Here is a 20446-nt window from a genome sequence, read left to right on the forward strand (position 1 = left end):
CAGGCCACTTTGCCGGGGACACGGAGGGAATAGCCCGGCGTCCGCTGTGTGACGGGGCAGAGATGTCGGGACCGCTTCAGTCACGCTATTTATTTATAATCCCCTTTCCAGCTATCGTGTCACAATGGGAACGATTCATTGGTCCCCTATACTTATTTTCAGTCCAAAGTTTCCTGTTGGTTAGAACATTAGCATGATTATTCGACTACTTTCCAGAAGTGACGAGCAAGTAGTCGTCCTGACAGCGAAAGACAACTTAGGTCGGCAGCCTTACATGCAGTCGCAAGCTTCAATCACAGTAAGTATTTGGCGTCGAGTCTCCACTCCACCGTTTTTCTATCATGTAATCGCTCAGAATCAACCTCATAACGAGCATTTCACTCACACAGGATTTCTTAAGTCTGACCAGATTCCAGGTCCACCGCTGCCTTGCTGACGATTAGCGCGGTGGTTTTCCTGCCTCGTCTCGTCGTCTGTCAGCTGCCGGCTGTGATCCCGCCTGTCCCGGTGTGGCCCGCAGGCGCTGCCCGTCACCGACCGACAGCTGTTCTTCGTCAGCGCCCAGCGCCAGCTGACGGCCGCTAGTGACGTCACTGAACTGCTGGAGGATATCCGCTCGGCCGGCGGGTTCAGTGCGGTGCTCTCTCCCCAGCTCCAGGGCATCAACTACGGCGGTCAGGTGCGACAGGGACAGAGAGAGAGCTGTTACTGAATGATTGCAGATGGAGTGTGGTCACATGCATACGGAAAGCAGGAGTCGCCTAGGCCTTGGGAACATTGTTGGTTAACGGTCTTACGATTTTCTCCGGTATTCGGTCAATCTTTGAAGTTTTACATCACCTGGAAGCATTGCTAACACACCCATGCGCAAGCTGCAAGCAAATGGTGACAGAATATTAGAAAAACCGTCTTTGTGTCCTGACTCGATTGACCTAGCAGATTCAATTGACCTGTCTGTCCGTGACCTGACTGATAATTCCCTGTCTCATGACCTGACCTTTTCTGGTGTTCTGATACAGGTGGACAGAGTGCCGGCCTCGCCAGGGAACGGCACGAGTCAGCTGTACGTCTACGCCATCGGTCGGGACAGTGACGGAGCGTACCGCGTGGTGGAGCGAGACGAGTTTCTGAGGTGCGGACATCTGGCACTATGGCTAGTTTTGCATTCAGCATTTGTAGTGGTGGTATGGTGGTTTGCAATCCATAAACTATTTATTTGAATGATAGACAGGTTAAGAATCCTTTGTTGAATGTATAAACATGGTAAATAGTTATTTGTCCTTTACATTACACAGAATAATTTTATAGGTACCTAATTCATCAAATTATGTGGGAACTCTTGCTATATTTTCCCTTATTCTCGTAAATAACTGGTGTTTCAAAGTGTTTTAACGGTAAACAAACCACTGAACACATTTTTTTACCAGGCAATATTATGATGAGCTTTGTGTGTTGTGCGCTGAGCCCTTACCCGGTCCTGGTTTCTGTCAGCGCGCTGGGAAAAATGGCGGAGTCAGACACCGTGCGGTACGTCGAGAGCAAGGAAGACCAAATGAACAGAGGTACGTACGGTCAGCCGAAATGGTAAAAATGGTTATTTGGAGTTTCCCGAATGCTCAATCACTTCGTGGTCAATGGTCATGGACATTGCATTTGTGGGGCGTTTTGCGTCAGTGTAGGTTGTTTTATGAGGGAACTTTCCGCTGGATTTTGTTCTTTTTTATTTTTAGGGACATCAGAATACCAAAAACAGGTTTTCCTTATATCTTAGCTCTACAGCGAAATCCGTAACAACTATTATAACAACAGTGCACCACGCCGAGGCCAATAATGGCCATCAACTACACTCTAACGCTGCGTTGTTCGGGGTTGGATTAGCGTGCCCGAGTGGGCCCGTTGACCGAGTCTCCCTTCGACCCCCCAGGGGGCGGGGAGGAGGACACGGAGACGGGACTGATTGTCGCCCTGGCCGTCGTCTCCTGCCTGCTGGCGGCGGTCATTGTCGCCGCTGTGTTCAGAGATTACACAGTTCGACGGCGCAGCAGGGACGACTGAACAGGTAGCGTGTTGCGGAAACAGTAATTTTCCTCACCCTGAATATAGCCGATGATATAAGGCTTACAGCTGAGTGATCTTAGACGTGTCCGTGAAAATGAAATTTCATCGGACTGATGCAGTCTTCTAAATGTAACCAGCCACCACTGTGTGTTTCAGGAGACAACTCAAAAGGAAGCAGTCTGATTAATGGTGATAAGGTTACGGGCCGGACATCAAAGATTCAGCGCCAGGCCTAAGTTATCGAACCAACAACAGGAATTCCGAGAATTGATGAATCGCGTGCAGCATGTTCCGGTGAAAATTGATAGCCTTTTGATGTAGTGCTAAGAAATTTATTTAGACGTGAAAAGCCGGATATATCATTGAATACGGTGAAGGATGAGTGGAATTTACAGCAATGGTGCATCGATTCATTCCAAACAACGAGACAATAACTCTTTTCTAAATACCAATGACCCGGAAGCTATTCAGAGAAAGTCCCAATAATTTCCTACGACGGGCATTCTATTCAATGGCCTAGCCAATAACCATAGGTGAATGTAAGTACCTCATCATAACATGTCTATACATCGATACCCACATGCCGACAGGAATAGCTGCCGTGAGTGGATGGATATACCAGCAGGTCAGGTCACAGAAGGGGTCACATTTTCATTCAGCACACCGTAAGGCGTAAACTGTAGCATACTGAGCATTACATAAGCTTGTAGGGTCATCCACTCGACCGGCAGGCATAGTTAGACACATGAAACATTATGGGAGCTGGCTGGACTGCCCGCTGCCCCTGGTTTGTTTTTAAGTGTCCAGCTGTGTCAGCCGTGGTTTATTCTACCTCAAATAAATAGATAATGTAGCAGAATGTGTGGCAACATGTCAAATGGTGTGATTGTTCGATTATTGCATAGTCAATACCTACATGGATTCTTGTAATAAAATAATGTGTGATGCGAGTAGCATTTAAATATTTATTTTGAACGACAACGGGATGCTGATCAAGTGCATTTTGTTCCATGTTTGTAGATAGCAAATAAACACCGCCATTTTACCTCCCCGTTTACGTTTGTCAACCGCAGACATTGCCTAGTAAGCACAAAGTACTTCGTTCGTTGAAACGCATGCTTTTCATTTCATTTTCTGCCGTCATCTAGTTCCTGTTGTACATCTGACGAGTTCACAGCCAGATTATGAGATAATCTTGCGTATCAGAATGCCATAAAGGAGAGTCATCCATCACGGAGGTAAAGTGTCGCATTCTCTCACTCAACACTCTCTCCTGTGTTTGCGCCCATGAAGATGGTCGACTCTGGGCTGTGGCATGAAGCATGGAAGACGGATTTACCTCGCGGGGTGGACCTCAACCGCTACACCGCATGGGGCACCATCATCGGCCCCACCCCAGCCGCACGGAGCGGTACTGGGACTATAGACGGCCTCCGGACGTACTGGCTTATATATCGGCCTGTGTGGGCTATAGACACCACCGCCTCGCCGGCTGCCGCCCCGCGGGGTGCTGGGACTTTGGTCGATAGCGGGCCGGTCGCCAGCGCGACACCATTGACTAAAACCGCCACCACAATTCAGACACCGCGGCAACAGAGTCCGCGACTGGCAACCAGACTGCTGAAACGGCCGAAACTCTGCCGAGACAGTCTTCAACGCTCATGAAGCATGCTAAACTGGTCCACAACGTAACAGAGACTGCTGAAACAGATTTCACAACAGAACTAATGATTCTGCTGGAATGGAAGTCAGTGGAAGTCAGTGTTTGAAGTCACTGGTCACAAAACATGGCCTCAGACAAAACGGTTTCAATTGCCTGCAACCTTTTTCTCCCCGCTACCTAAACGTACAATTTACCCTACATCAAATTGTTGTCAGATTCAGTCCTGTGTCACCAGCAAACAAGTTTTATAATGCTTCAATTTCAACGTTTTCGAGCCGCCTACACACCTGTAAGCACGGATAATGGCTGTTTTAATCTTCCTACCGCTTGGGTTATTTTGCCTCATATTTCCGCACGGAGTCATCTCGAGTGCTCTGTTGTTTTTCCGGGTGCGTCCCCTCATCCAAGAACTAATTTAGTTAACCCGCGCCCGGCTGGGGGTCCTGGATTTCCACGCCCTGCTGGGGGGGGGGGGTGTTTGAACACCCCCCCTTCTAACTCGGCTCCTGGGCCACGTAGCGACACGCGGAAGGCGGCGTTCGAAAGAGCGTCAAAAATAATGAGGAAATCACTTCGGTCAATTTTTTGGTCAGGTCAAAGGTCAGGTCACCAGAGGTCATTTAAGGCAAAATTTCGCCGATTTCAAGGTCGAATGTCGACAATTTCCAAGAAGCCAACGTATAACTCGGGAACAAATAGAGCTACAGCGGCGCGGTAAAGCGCATTCGATAGCCCTATTAACGCCCTTTCTGAGTAATTCTCTCAGATTTGACCTAACGTCAACGGTTTTGCCTGCAGGGGGCAAAAACTGCAAAAATAGCCGATTTTTTCGGAAACAGTTTTTCTGCAATAACTTTTGACTCAAGCCTTGTACGAGCTTACTTTTACCGGCATCGTGTTCCTCTCGTCAAGACGCATCGAATGAACTATAACTTGACCTTGAAAGGTCAACTTGAAAATTTGACCTCAGGTCAAGGTCATGACCTGACCGGAAAGGGTCGTGTTGCATATCAGTCGATCCGTATCGTCGAGCTGAACACATCTAAGGCGTTTTCATCGCTCTAGCATGCCTCTATCAAAAGTTATTTGCGAAAAACTGTTAGATACTATTCGTGACCTTAGATGACCTCAGGGCATAAACAGGGGTCACGGACACCATTTTCATGTTCAGTGTGTCTAAACCACTTGTAATTCGGTGTTTGGGAGTGTTTATAATGTCTTTCGTCCAAAAGAGGCGCATTTGAATTTTCTCCCATTGACTTATAATGGGGAGGTCGCAAAATTGACCTGACCTTAGGTCATCGATATCAAAATTCTGAGATATACATTTTGTACATGCTATTGCTCTTAGCAATCGCTGAAAGTTTCAAAGCAATCGGTCACTCGGTGTAGCTATGACAGACATTGAAACTTTTTATGAGGTGAGGTCACTTCAAGTGACCTGGTGACCTGACCTTGAATGACCTTGGTCTGAAATTTTTACAACATGTGTAGAATTGATGTATGATAAGGTATACCAAAAACGGCGGCGCTCCGCGCCGCCGTTTTTGAGATATTCGCGAAAAACCACAGGGGGGGGTGTTCAAACACCCCCCCCAGCAGGGCGCGGGTTAAATCGATGATCCTTGTTGCCAGTTTATCGGCCAATTTAACGAGCCGGCGCAGCAGTGTTGGTAAGTGCACTTACGCGGCTCACATTACCAGTTCAAGGACGGTACGAAAGCCGCCTAGGTCAACACACAAGTTCAACTGAAACGCTGGCCTGGCTGATAAAGCTTATTTCTCCGCTGCTCGAACGTTGAAGCTCAACCGACAATACCCCGAAAAGTTCGACCATCCAAATCAGTCAAAGAGATCACTTTGCTGGGTGCTCAGCTGCCGATAGGTAAATGTAGAAAAATCCAGAAGATTTTGATGCAGTGTCATCCAGTACGGCCAATGTATCATAGTTTAGCCCAGTAAAGATCAGCAGACGGTCATGCGCAGAGAGCACGTGTCTGAAAGTCGGCGGTGAAGCCGACCAGACCAGACCCAGTCCTGTATTGGACCACCAGGAGCGGTCCGCCCGCGCTGTGGACAGGTCGGACCCTGCTTTGGTGTCGGTGACGGCGGGCTGGTCAGGTCGGGTCTCGGCTGTGGCGGCAGTAGGCTGATCAGACCAGCCCGGCTGCAGTGTTGTGCCCATATCAGACCAGCGCTGTTGTGACCGTGTTGTGCCGATCAGACCAGCGCTGTTGTGACCGTGGGCTGGCCGGTCGGGAGGGCCCGGCTGTCGTGTTGTGCCAATCAGAGTTCCTCTGTTGTGACCGTGGGCCGGCCGGTCGGGCCACCGTTCGGTCGATGGTGAGTCGTGTCGGTGGGTCCGCTGGCCGGCCACCGGCGCCCCGACTGAATAAAACATCCCCGGCCGGTGCCGGACGCGCCGGTAACTCAGTTACCCTGCGCCGCCGACTGCCGCGTGCCCCTACTGAGGGGGAGGGGGCGTCACGTGACACACAGCCGTCCGTCACGGCACGCACGGCAGTCGTGGGGCGGCGTCACGCGGCACCGTGACGGTCACTGACAGCGGAGACCTTACAGGGACCCCACTGGAATGGGTCTGTAGGCAGTCGGGAATGGACAGATTCCCGAATAAAATTCTGATGGACGCACAAAGTACGAATCGCGCCGCCATAATAGATCCGTATTTCGATGATCAACATAGTGGAAAAATCGAACAAGTTGAAATAATTGTTACCAATTGTCCCACCTAAAGTAATAACGGTAACGAAGCCGTAAAGCTAAAAAGCTTTTCACTTGTTTTGTATTGCTGGCCTCCCATCCTACCACTTTTCCTCTGATAAATTCATCACATGCTGCTGCGCCAGGTTGATGCAACACCGTCGCTTTGTAATACCCAGTGTCTACATGAGCGTCATGAAGTCCAGTTCCCGGGCTCCAATGGAACCGTGCGGCTGCATCCCCCATCGACCCGATCGACCGGGACCGCGATCGTATGGTCATGCCACTGGCCGTGTGTATTATGAACGGCGCAGACATGCTCCAGTGCGATGTTTGTCAGGGAAGCGCACCGATGACTCTATGCAATTTGCAGTTTGTCTTTGCCTGCACGAATTTGCCTTGTACGAATGTGTCTGTTTTTATTGCTCGGTAGAATGAATCTACGAAGTGTTTGGCGTTTGCGTTGCAGCAAACGCCAAACAGTGTCTGACGGTGCAGAGTACGTGCCAAGAGCTCAGGACATCCTGGAAGTGTTCTCTCAGCGCGTGCATTTGTCTGTCCACACAATGTCCACACAGTTTGCCCGGCGCTGACACTCGTCCTTCGTCGCGGTGCCATCACTCGGCTCTGGTGCTCCGCGCCGGCCTATCGCCGCTCTCTGTTTACCCATCCAGGTCCCGTGACACGGCTATAGCCGCAGCGAGACCGACCGTTCCGGGGAGCGGGCCACATCACAGGCCGGCAGCGCCCCCCGGGACCGCCCTCTGCGCCGCGCCGAACTGGTGTTTACTTCCCACTGATGTCGATACGGCCGACACTCGCGGCGCGGCGCGGCGTTTGATGACGCGGCTGCAGCGCGGGATCTCCGGTGGAGACGTAAGGCCAGACAGCCAGACGCCCAAGGAAGGCGTGTGGCCGGATCGTGACCCGAAAACTGGGTCTGGGCTGTGCAGGGTGAATATTAGGTGTTTTCACGACGACCATCTGGTGCACATTTAGTGCAGATTAGGTGCAGATTTGGTCAAATTAGGTTCAGTGTGTCTCTTAGCAGCTATCAGCTAGGGTTGCACTTATTGCTTATATACCTGCTTTGTTATATTATCAGAGAGCATCATCGATTAAAACACTGAAATAAATTCATAAAATGAAGATATTTGCTGTAAAAGAAATTAGGTGCAGATTTGGTCAAATTAGGTGCATTCGCCGAATAGCCCGTCGTGAAAACGGCTATTTCAGGCTGCCTAAGGCTCCTATCAGCAGCTGTGGGTGACCCTGAGCTCAGCACTCGAATCAGGTCACGCCCAAACGCTTTGCGCTGTTTAATCTGCGTCAAACAACGCACAAGAGTAACCAATGGTGCAAAGATTATGTTAAACTGAAGTGTTGAGTGAGTAAGCCTTTTCACAGGCGGTTTCCAGTGAATAGGGGAGAGCGGGGAGAGTTGTATCATGTCCAAGTTGTATCAGGGCGAATTGTGCCAAACTTATCCAATGGATGGCGCTCGCGACACGACCAGCCGACGAGGTTTTCCGAGCGCCATCTTTCCCTGTTCTGTCTTGTGGCTGAGTGGACGCGTCTCGAGGGGAGAGCCGATTTTATGTTTTTTTAATGTCATTCTAAAAAAATAAGTTGCAAGAAAATGTGTGTTCTGGGCATTTAGATGTGCACGAATTTGAAAGATCTCCGCAGCGGTGGTGAGGGTAGGTTCTAAGGCTGCGTGAGTGAAAACGGATTTCTCCAGCTGTCCGCTGTTTTTTAGCACGAGGATGTTTTTTCCAAGATGGCGGCTAGGCACATGTTGTATCAGAGCCGGGTGGGGTATGTTGTAACATGTATGTATGTATGTATGTATGTATGTATGGGTATGTTGCTTTTGATCGCAAAAGCTAAGCCCTGGCTCGCGTTTGTAGGTAGCTAGTCAATGCTCGTTCCATTTCGGCACAATGTGTGGGCTTCTTTGCTCTTAACGGGCCACTTTTGCGTCTAGTCTGTTGATGTTTCGTTCAGATTGCATTGACCTAAGTTTGGTCTAATAAAGTGAAGCCTTTGAGCATACCTATACATTGTATTAACCCCATTTAACCCGCGCCCCAGTGGCGGTCTCCGCCAACTTCGCCCTAGTGGGGGGAGGGGGGCATATGTTACCACCCACCTCTAACTCAAAAACTAAGAGGGCTAGAAAGACGCCGTAAAAAGCAGTCGATAGCTCTTGATGCGTACGTTTGAAAATATTTCGGTCATTTTTCATCTTAGAGCAATATTGGGGTCACCAGAGGTCATCAAAGGTCAAAATTTGCGAATTGTCATTATATTTTTCAGAAAACATGTCATTATCTCAGGAACTATGATAGCTAGAAAAACGCTGGGAAAAGCAATCGATAGCTTTTGAACTCTTCTTTTGATAAGGTCATCATCAAAAATGACCTCAGGTCAACGGTTTAGCCTCCAGAGGGCAAAAACTCAAAAAATAGCTGTTTTTAAGAGAAGTGTTTTTCGATAAAAACTTTTGACTAAAAAAGCTAAGTCATTTCTAATGCCAGAATCGTGTTCCTCTCGCCGAGACGCGTCGAATGAACTATAATTTGACCTTGAAAGGTCAACTTCAAAATTTGACCTCAGGTCAAGGTCATGACCTGACCGGAAAAGGTCATGTTGCATATCAGTCGATGCGTCTCGGCAAGACAAACACAATGAGGCCAACCCCAGCGTTCTATCTCTTTCCAATCGAGAGTTATTGGCAAAAAACTGTTTGTAGCCTCAAATGACCTCGGATGACCTTTCAAGAGGCTATCAGCAAAAAAGACACCTTGGTCGTCACGGGTGGTCCAAATCATTGTTATCCTGAAATATTTGGACTGTTCCTATGCGTACACACGGATCTAGAGGCATTTTCGTTTTTCTCCATTGACTTATAATGGAAAGGTCACGCCACTGACCTGACCTTAGGTCACGCATATAAAAAATCCGAGATATACAAATTGTAGGCACCCATAACATCATGTAATCACCAAGTTTGAAACCTCTCTGACAAACACTGCAGGCTGGACATGATTGCAAACTTTTTTTTAGGCTTGGTCAGTTAACTTGACCTAGTGACCTGACCTGACATGACCTGGGGTCAAAAATTTCACACATTGTCCAAAATTGATGTACCAAAAGCTACCCCAAGCGGCGCGGCGCTACGCGCCGTGGTTTTTTATTTATACGAAAAAAACGCGACAGGGTGGTAACATATGCCCCCCCCCCCCCACTGGGGCGAAGGTTAATGTTGTTGTTATGTTCAAAACCAGTAGCAAGCACACTCCCTGAAACGTGAAATAGTGATACAAATTACCCCACCATGTGATACAACTCATCCAAGCCATGGGGCAAGTTGTATCAAAAACATTGTTCTATTCGGGAGACCGTAGAAGAAAAACTGGTAGAGGTAGCGGAAAAGTTACTTTGCACAAAAAAGCAGAAGAATCAAGGAAGGGGATGGTATGGAAATAATGAGTTTATCACGGATAGTTACGAGGTTATGGGTCTCGGAGTAAAAACTGATACAACCCACCCCACTCTCCCCTACATCAACATTTATTTAAGCTGAGAGCTAAGACAGTGCCAAGGCCAAGAGATGTTAGGTATTCGCCTGGGTAGGACAAAAAGTTTGAGAGTACCGTTATGCAGTTTTGGTGCCCTTTAGTAGACTAAAGCGGTTGAGGAAGAGAAGTAGACAGAAGAAAGTAGAAAGTAAACATATGAAGAAGAAGCATTTTTTCCAGATCAACCAAATGGCGCGTATTACGCATTAGTGAAAATGACGCCTTCAAGATGAACACCTGTCCTTCAGAAGGTGAGAGGTAAGGTTGCGGTTCAATAGTTTAGCAGTCCCTTATTGGATTGCTTTCCCGAGTGGTGTTACAACTTCACAGCAATCAGACTAATGGGGCGCGGGTGTCACCGCAGGGTCTGCACATGTCTCAGTGACGTCAGAGGGCCCCCATGACATCACAGGTGCACTGGCCAATCACCGGGATTCTCGCGTAGAGCTGCAGAAGTAGATCGAGCTGACGGACGGGTCTTGGTATTGCTAATTTCATTGCCCCGAGCAATTAACAGGCATATTAGCGGATCATAAAAAACAATTGTCAAAAATGATAAATGCTTGAGCAATAGAGGCAGAGCTACCATTCAACCAGTGTGGGTTTCGACAAATTACAAAAATTGACCACAAGGAGCATAAATATAATTTTACGACCACGGTTAATGGCTGCCATTTATTTTCGCAGAACAGTCCAAGTTTCCGGTGGCGCCGCAGAGGCACAGGTATATCGGAACAAGGCCATTGGAGTGCATGATGAATACATGTGGATGGCTGCACACATGTGGATAATGACGTAATATTGACGAGTGCGTCAAAGTGCTGGCTGGGATATTTCTCTGATATAACCGATTCTGCGATGGAACGTTGTAACTGATATAGTAGCACAACTTGCTTTAACCTTTTTGCCTGCCACATTTAGGATTTCAGCAAAAGTAATGAAAGATTATAAAAACGGCAACTACAAAGAATGAATTAGAACATAGGCGGCGGAACGGGGAGGGCACCGGGGCACCGTGCCCCCCTTTGATTTTGGCATTTTAACATTAGCCCTATGGGCGTTGCATGGAAAGAATGGGACCAAAAGTCGGCAGTGCCCCCCTTAATTGAGGGTGTTCCGCCGCTACTGAATTAGAATGAGTGGTAAGACAAGTTGCCTTGTTTGCTTGTAGGAATGCACGTGCAGAAACATATAAATAAGATAAGCTGCAGTTTGTGACCTTGCAGCAATGGCAGGAAGCACCGGACCCGTGTCCGAAGATAACGGTTCTAAATTGGTCCTCCGGATTTGTATATTGCTTTCCGGTCGAATACACGCGTCTGCAGCATTCACTGCACGCCTTTCGACTCGAATGTATAAACTGTTTGGCTTTTGACAGGGTGGAATATGGCTGACATCACTTCCTTGTAGGGACTGTGGACAAATCCGTTGCTTTATTTAGGCTACTCACCAGGGATCAATGATCAAGTATACCCGGGGCACTATTCTAGGAGTAATGGGCAGAGAAGGTAGGTAGATGGCGACGAACAGAGATCTAAGAGGGATGATTATAATAGTGCTTGGTGTTATATTCAACTAACATTCAGCCTATCTAGTTGCAAATAAGCAGCAACACACAGTATTTGCGTCTGACACGTACCTCCTGACAAAACTGACCAGTATACGACTGGCCATTTACACGGCGCGGGACTGGTGCCTCAACTTATCGTGCTGGCATTGATTGCGTAGTCTACAATGTGTATAATGAGGCCGCCTGTTACCTGGTTCGGTTTATGCTATGATGTGTGACAACCCCAAGGTAGTGAACGGATCATTGTATTTGTGACCAAAGTTTCTGTTAACATTTCCAAACCTACCTATTAGTATCAAATAGCTAGCATCAAAACAAATCGCAACATCACACATGTATAAGCAGTTGGCAATAACATCACCAGGAACTTCAGATGGTTGTGCCCACGCAAATTTGTGTTGTGTTTTGAAGCATAGGATGCATCTTTTCAACGCATGATGAAGCACAACGATTGAGCAGACGCTTAGAGCTCTCGACCAAGCAAGTCCGTGAAACAAATCCAATAAACTTACCTGTCTCGGAGAAACTTCTGCAACAAATCTCATGCTTCAACGAGCATACTGCGATTTCGCAAATGTTTTTGGCGCCTTTTATCTGCAATATGACCACCACGAAGCGATGCAAGTCACCTTCCAGTGGCGCACCAATGTCCCCCTGGCCACTGCGCACAGAGTCTGCTGTCACTGAGCCACCAGCCCCGGCCCTGTGCTATTCCAGCGGCACCGCGATGGTTTCAGTCTCTCACCTCCCCCGCCGTCCGCCGCCGCGCGCCGCGCCGGCCTTACTGCCTGTCGGCGGCGCCGGCGGCCAGTCGTCGGCTCCGACACGGCGCGCGTCGGCTCCGACGCGGCCGACAGGTGTCGCCACCGTCCCAGGTGCGCCGAAATAGACCTCAATGGCAAAGGGCAGACGTTAGTGGTACCGCGGGGATGAAGCGTGTAGGCAAGAGTGAGGGTCATAGTTCACTGTACGAAAGAACAACGCGTTCATGGCCCGTCGGTCAGCTTGCTGCATTTATAGAAAGGCTCACTCGAACGATTGAATCTATGCCAGCAATCGTGCTTTACATTTTATTATTTGAAGTGCGGTTAAATCAAGGAAACTTTCGATATTTGTCATAATTAAGCATAGCAAAGTCAAACAATTAATTGTACGCAATATCGACCACTCTTATTTCTAATTTATAAACAAATAACAATGAAATTTCGAAAACAGGACCCAAACAGTCAAAGTTATGTATGGCCGAACGGCTAAAGTGACATGTTTTCGCGTGTGTTTCTACTCACACAAGTAACACAAGTGACTTATCGAAATTTAGCTACAACTCTGCGCCACATTCATAGTCTAATAGATATAGTACACATTAAAAGATCCTTTGTTAGGGAAAGCGGGGGGAGCACCGCCACCCAGCTAATATGCGCAGTAAAAACGAAGCTCTTTTGCATTCATGTGAAAGTAGGAATGTTTTCCTACATGTAAGCATAGTTTCCAGCGCTCCATTATAAAATTTCGCTACTTTACAGACATTGAAAACAAGTCCTGCATTTTCCGTCCTCCAAAAAATGTGCGGGTAGCACCGCCACTGATGGCGATGTTATCCACATATCGGCCTTATGGTGACAGCCACCCTTGGAAGCGTTACTGCTGTCTGAAATAGTAACTCAAACTCATATAAGACACACAAGAGTTGGTTGTTTGTTTGTCACAGATCAGACTGTTTGTTGCGGACAATATGCATACAAAGCATGACAAATTCACGTTTATTTCGAAACATCCAGTGAAGTCAAACGTGAGGTTAAAAAACAGACGACGTTTGCGGCCTAACTAAAGCTCTTCTCCGAGCCGTGTGAGTCATCATTGCAGCTTTATCCATTTTGCCACCCCTTGGGGTAGCACCGCCGAGCATGGCGGTGTTACCCCACACACAGTCATGGACCGACAACGCCCCGACATGAAAACAAGCCGGGACGCGATTCTTCTGTAATTCCTTTCTCAACGAAGAGCACTTCATGCCCTCAAATTTAACGTAAAAATCAAGGCATTTCGACTTGAAATGACCACTTACTTGCTGCTAAAACATGCCAAATGATTACAACGATGGTTTGAAATTCACAATATGGGCAATTGCGATCTCAAAATCAAATAAATCTTAGCGAAACCTACCTCACGCGGCGCCCCGTTTCCGTTCGGACACCGAAATGGCGGGTGTTTACATTTACAATTCAGAGTTTTGCCGATAGAGAGGATGGCGGTGTTTCCCACATGGCGGTGCTACCCCCGCTTCCCCTATTTTTTATCATCAAGGCAAAATTGTGTGTTTCACATACAGACCCAATGCGGACCTACTGCTTTACGAATGTCACGTATGTGCGCGTGACAGAGAGTGTATTCGTGCGTGCTCATAGGTGTGCCATCAATCACCAACACACACCCTCGCGTGACTGTCGTAGCACGACGTCTACCATGCCTCCTCAGTCCTCAGTGTACCCGCGAGGAAAGGAGGAAGCTGCGAGAGGCCTCTAGCACCGACAGTTGACACCCCATCCAATCCCGCCGGTTCAATATTGGCTCGGCGGCGAGCCTGTTTGGTGAGCTCTGTGTGGCCGCGCCGCAGGCAGCTGCGATTTGCTCCCACAATCGGGTCGGAGGGTGTCCGCCGCCAGCTGCCAGCGGCTGACAGAGTCGTGACAGCGCGTTATTCCCCTGACAATTACCTATACTGCTGCCTTCTTTGACCAAACGGCAGCGCAGGATGTGTAAAATGGCGTCGTGGCCGGGGACGGTTTGACGCACCCCTAGCAGTATTCCCTCGCAAATGCCTAACACGAAGCTTTATTATACATTTTTTAACCCGCGCACCGACGGGGGTCTGCGCCAGCTTAGAACCGACGGGGGGGGGGAGGGCGGATGACTGCCCCCCTGACATCTCGAGAACGAAGCAAGATAGCGACAAGCGGTAAACGGCATGGGATATGCACGGACAAGGTCTACAATTTTTACAGAGGTCATTTTCAAGTCAGGTTAAAGATGACGTCACAGGGGTCAAAAAAGTCAAAATGGCGGCGCTAGACATGGAGAGTTTTTCTCGAATAACATTCGAACTAGTCAATAAAGGGAAAAACTAAGGACAGCATCGTGATCCTCTCGTCAATCAACATCGAATGATAAATATGTTGACCTCGAAAGGTCAAGATCAAAGGTTGACCCCAGGTCACGTGACCTCGAGGTCATCATGTATATCACTCAATGCGTCTTGACAAGCTGAACACAATGAGACCATCCGCGCGGCTGTATCTTGTTCCTGTACGGAGTTATTGGCAAAAAACCGCTGGTGACCTTTGATGACGTCACATGACCTTACAGCTGCCAACCGCAAAACTGACCTCAAGGTAGTGAAGGTCGATCGTATATGAGGTCATGTATGGTTTATTGGGCCATTCTGACCTGTTTTAGTGGTAAAAACAGGGAGTTGATTTTTCCCCCATTGACTTATAATGGGGAGGTCAAGAGATTGACCTGACCTTAGGTCATCGATATCAAAATTCCGAGATATACACATTGTAGCTACTAATAACCTTATAACATCCTGCGACTTTCAAAGGCCTCCGACATTTACTGCAGCTCTGGCACGGTGACAAAGTTGCCAAGAAGTGACTTGAGGTTGGGTCATTCAAAGTGACCTGGTGACCTGACCTTAACCCGCGCCCTGGTGGGGTCTGTTTATAACGCGACCTGGTGGGGGGGGGGCTATTTTTTGCCCCCCCCCCTCGTATCTCCGAAACTACTGGACGGATCCGCAAAATTCAAACGGCGTTCGAAAGGCCTGTCAAATTTGTCGAGGAAAACCAAATTTCATTGACCTCGGGGTCACCGATGACGTCACAGGTCAGGTCAAAGATGAAATGTTTCACCGTTCACGGGTCTTCTAGGGAATGCGCTATAACACCGAGGAAAACGCATTTTGTCGAGAATCAGCGATAGGGCGTCAGTTGCCTAGTAGATATATTACTATTAGAGGTCACTGACAATACCAGGTCAGGTCACAGGTCAGGTCACCAAGGGTCACAGGTCAGGTCACATGAGCCCAACTTTACTAGGGTTGTGTGATGCATGTTTTATGGCCAATTTTTCATTTCCAACTCAATGGTATTGGTTATAAGACTATCAGGTACGGCTTAGGTCACTTTCTGGTGAAGTTCAGGTCAAGGTCAGGTCAAGGTCAGGCCAAAAAAGGTCAAATTTTAAAGTTGATAGTTTTGCATAAAATGGGTATTGATTCGATGCAGCTCGTCACGGGGAGTCTAATGGTGGTCTTTGTTTTGCGCTACGGGGTCTAGAATTGCTAAAAATTGAGTTTGAAAATTTGACGTCATCAATTTTGAACAGTTTTTTCGCTATAACTTCGCCAAAAAAAGAGGTATCGATCTCAAATTTTGTGTGTGGATGGAAGGCGGTAAGGACTATCACATATATTCCGGTTTTTGCGAAATTCAAAAAACTTTTTGGATTTTTCGATTATTATATGCAAAAAATTTATTTTTTGAATTCTGGGGGTCAAAATCCAAAAATTTCAAAAATCCGAGATAGCAGTTTTGTAGCCCTGTTGATTCTACAGCTTTTATGTCTTTATCATTTTTCTGTATTTGCAAAGCTATAGGCCTGACAGCTCTTCCCGCGAAACCCTTTTTTGGGTCGAAAACGGCAGAACATGACGTCACTCTGACGTCATTTCCGGCCAACCTATCATAGCCTTTGGAAAAATTTTTGGTCACAATGTATAAAATTGATGTCCGGGAGGGTACTGAAAGTTTGGTGACGATCGGCGCAGCGGTTCTGGAGATATATCAAAAAGTCTGGAGGGGGGGCAAAAAATAGCCCCCCCCCCACCAGGGCGCGGGTTAAAAGTTAGGAGGTTCAAACTTGCACACCATGTGTAAAATTGATGAGGTTATAGTCATACCAAATTTCGTGGCGCTATGCGCCGCAGTTTTCCCGCTATCTACGAAAAACCTCAGGGGGGGGGGGGGCGGATATCCGCCCCCCCCCCCGTCGGTGCGCGGGCTAAGATCACATGGTCTCCGGTCGGTCAGGTGACCTCATCATTAGGAAGTCAATGGGAGAAATTTAGAAACTGTTATTTTGGTGCCGCAATGATCTGAAACTTCCTGTAGTTTGTTTCAGATACAGCACACGAACTCGAATTACATTTACCTACCTACTACTCGCAATTCGCAAGGTCCTCTGTTTCGCTTTTGCATTGTTGACCTTACGTGACGTCATTTATGACGCCACTAAGGCGGTATTCGTTTTTCGTCAATAACTTCCGATCAAATCGAGCCAGCTAGTCAAGAAAGTCACCAATGGACCCGGAAAGACCTGCCAAATCGAATGCCATACGGCATACGATATGATCTCCTTTGACCATGTTTTGTGACCTGAGCGGCTCTGACGTGACCTTAACCCGAGGTCAAGGTCACCTTAAGCTGACCTCACCGGAACAAAAAGTAGGTAGGTCCTATACCATTCGACGCACCTGAGGTAGAAAAGAAGACTAAGAAAACACCATGTTGCCAAAATCATCTTTCTGACTCTGCGATCATTTTTGGCGAAGTTATTTACCAAAAACGGAGCCCCATGCTTTGGGCAGCTTGACCTGACCTGACCTCAGTCCTCAGAGGCCACCGGTTAGCTTCAGACCAATCGGGTATCAATCGCTTCGTCTCGTAACGGCGCACACTCGCTCCTTTTTCCGCGAGGCTCTAGGAGAAAGTGGGTGTATTGCGCCCTCCTAACCAATTGCGCCCACCAACATTCCCACGGATTCAATGGCATGTTTAGATTTTTGTGTTCGAAAACATTATTTTCACCACTGGATAGATCATTTTATGGCCCAAACTCTCTGATGAAGCCAATTAGCAAGGCTCATTACGCTATTAAAGATGTTATGGCGTTTTCTTAACTTTTTTGCAGTATTTTGAACCGTTGGCTATAAAAATTTGCGATATTTGTGTGATTTTTAGAGTGATATTTAGAAAGAAAACCCCTTTTTTCATTGTATTTCACTGAAACAGTAAACATCCTTCAACATCTTTATGATAACTTCTACGCTTTTATTAAAAAGTAGGTACCTCAATTTTAATTGCGCCCATGGCAATTGCGCCAGGGGGGCGCAAATAGAATAATGCTGTAGTCATTGTATCACGACAGTATGAATGCATCATTAACTGATTGCAATAAAGCAGGAGTTTAATGTCAGGCAAGGGAGCAGCCCGCTGTCGTCAGTCCGCAAATTATTTCTCTCGTCAAACTTACCTATAATGCACTTGCCATTTAGGCTACGGCTTGTGGTGTAATGGACAAAATACGACATTTTTAACATGGACTCAGGCGTGAGAAGTGACAGCTATGATAAAAAACTAAAAACTGATGTCATTAAGTTTTCAAAACGATAAAAATTATTAATTTTGCGAGAAACGATTGAAAATTTAACTGTATAGGCGCAAACGTTCACATATATCTAGTCGGTTACAATAAACGTTTTCGTTGCACTTTTACAAGCGTACGGACACATGTAAAGTTATCTACCTGGGCAAAAAACATCGCGATTTATATCTACATTTATTATTTATCCAGCCTGAATAACATTATAAATGTTTAGGTAAGCCGCAATGACATTAGACTGCCGGGGTGTATGCATTCCGTCTCATTCACTTAGCCATGTTAAAGTATAGGGCGCAATTGGGTTCTAATTGCGCCTTCCCCCTGGCGCAATTTACAGCAGTTGTTGGCAAATGCGCCCTTTTGCATGTTTCTGAAAAAGCAGATGTCAGAAGCAGACGAAACATTTTCAATTGATCGGGAGGCTCTTAAATCGTAGCTAATGAGTTCCTCTTTGAAATGGTTACCAGTGCATGCTTATATCTCCAGCGGTTTTCTTACAAATAGCGTTTTTCGTTAAGGTGGCGCAATTCACCCTCCTTCCCCTAACTCAATTAGGAGAAATCTGTGAGCGGGGGTGGTATGGTAGTATTATCCCCCCATCGGCCGAGGCATGTAAAAAAAAGGTCTGACGAGGATAAACCCACACCCCGCGGGGACTCCTAGATTTCCACGCCTTGCCGGGGGTTGGGGGACGAATGTGTTTGAACACCCCTCCCCTTCTAACTCGGCTCCTGGGCCACGTAGCGATACCTACGGGGTAGAATGGGCGGTCGAAAGAGCGTCGATAACCTAATGACGAAATTACTTCGGTGACCCTTTTTGGTCCGGTCAAAGGTCAGGCCACCACCGTTGATCAAAGGTCAAATTACGCCATTTTTTTTTGTCGAATGACAACAATTTTCGAAATGGCGCGTAAATCGGAAACCAGTAGACTAGCCCGCGCCCGGCTGGGGGTCCTGGATTTCCACGCCCTGCTGGGGGGGGGGGGGTGTTTGAACACCCCCCCTTCTAACTCGGCTCCTGGGCCACGTAGCGATACGCGGAAGGCGGCGTTCGAAAGAGCGTCAAAAATAATGAGGAAATCACTTCGGTCAATTTTTTGGTCAGGTCAAAGGTCAGGTCACCAGAGGTCATTGAAGGCAAAATTTCGCCGATTTCCAGGTCGAATGTCGACAATTTCCAAGAAGCCAACGCATAACTCGGGAACCAATAGAGCTAGAGCGCCGCGGAAAAGCGCATTCGATAGCCCTATTAACGCCCGTTCTGAATAATTCTCTCAGATTTGACCTAACGTCAACGGTTTTGCCTGCAGGGGGCAAAAACTGCAAAAATAGCCGATTTTTTTTCGGAAACAGTTTTTCTGCAATAACTTTTGACCCAAGCCTTGTACGAGCTTACTTTTACCGGCATCGTGTTCCTCTCGTCAAGACGCATCGAATGAACTATAACTTGACCTTGAAAGGTCAACTTGAAAATTTGACCTCAGGTCAAGGTCATGACCTGACCGGAAAGGGTCATGTTGCATATCAGTCGATCCGTATAGTCGTGCTGAACACATCTAAGGCGTTTTCATCGATCTAGCATGCCTATATCAAAAGTTATTTGCGAAAAACTGTTAGATACCATTCGTGACCTAAGATGACCTCAGGCCTCAGGGCATAAACAGGGGTCACGGACACCATTTTCATGTTCAGTGTGTCTAAACCACTTGTAATTCAGTGTTTGGGAGTGTTTATAATGTCTTTCGTTCAAAAGAGGCGCATTTCAATCCCCCCCAGCAGGGCGCGGGCTAGAGCCACAGCGCCTCGGTAAAGCGCATTTGATAGCCCTAGTATCGTTCTTTCTAAATAAATTTCTCGGATTTTACCTAACTCATTCGCTTGCAAAGGGGCTAAACCTAAAAAATCGACGATTTTTTCGGAAAAAGCTTGATGCGTGGGTTAAAATAGGTTTTTGATGTCATATTAGTAGATGATAATCTCTCCTAAGGCATTGCCTTCGGCACTGCACCGCTTCGCCACGAGCATTCAGACGTCGCTTTCCATATTGTATTGGTGCTTTTAAACTTGTCGGTCGGCAGCGAATCCACCGCTACCAAGGAAAAGCGAAGATGCGGGAAAAAGCGCCCGCGCCGACGGGACTCAAACCCGCAACATTCGTATCATGGTGCAAGCACTTTCACCACTAGGCCAGGCGGTCAGCTGATTCCAAATGAGAGGACGCCCGGAATCCAGCCGGAATATTCGTAGTGCTTAGTCTGATCTGACCAATGGGCGAGCAGAGTCACTGCTCTGACCAATGGACGTTCAGCGTTGCTATGACGTCACATCGTGGTGAGATATACACACAGCTGCCCTCTCTGTGTATTCCTCACCCGGGTGTGATTTACACTACGTAGTAGATTTTGTG

At 47.4% G+C, this 20446-nt stretch overlaps 1 protein-coding gene across 1 annotated transcript; it reads left to right on the forward strand.

Annotated features, from left to right (window-relative positions):
- The first annotated feature begins 228 nt into the window (after window positions 1-228).
- Window positions 229-3105, forward strand: LOC122363322. The gene is made up of 6 exons (XM_043332449.1): window positions 229-298; window positions 521-679; window positions 1020-1132; window positions 1492-1562; window positions 1925-2059; window positions 2215-3105. Exons 1-5 carry the CDS (start codon window positions 275-277, stop codon window positions 2053-2055), a joined length of 498 nt encoding a protein of 165 aa, XP_043188384.1. The 5' UTR covers window positions 229-274; the 3' UTR covers window positions 2056-2059; window positions 2215-3105.
- Window positions 3106-20446: the final 17341 nt, after the last annotated feature.

Source organism: Amphibalanus amphitrite, unplaced genomic scaffold, assembly GCF_019059575.1.
Source record: "Amphibalanus amphitrite isolate SeventyFive unplaced genomic scaffold, NRLGWU_Aamphi_draft 000615F_arrow, whole genome shotgun sequence".
NCBI lineage: Eukaryota > Metazoa > Arthropoda > Thecostraca > Balanomorpha > Balanidae > Amphibalanus > Amphibalanus amphitrite.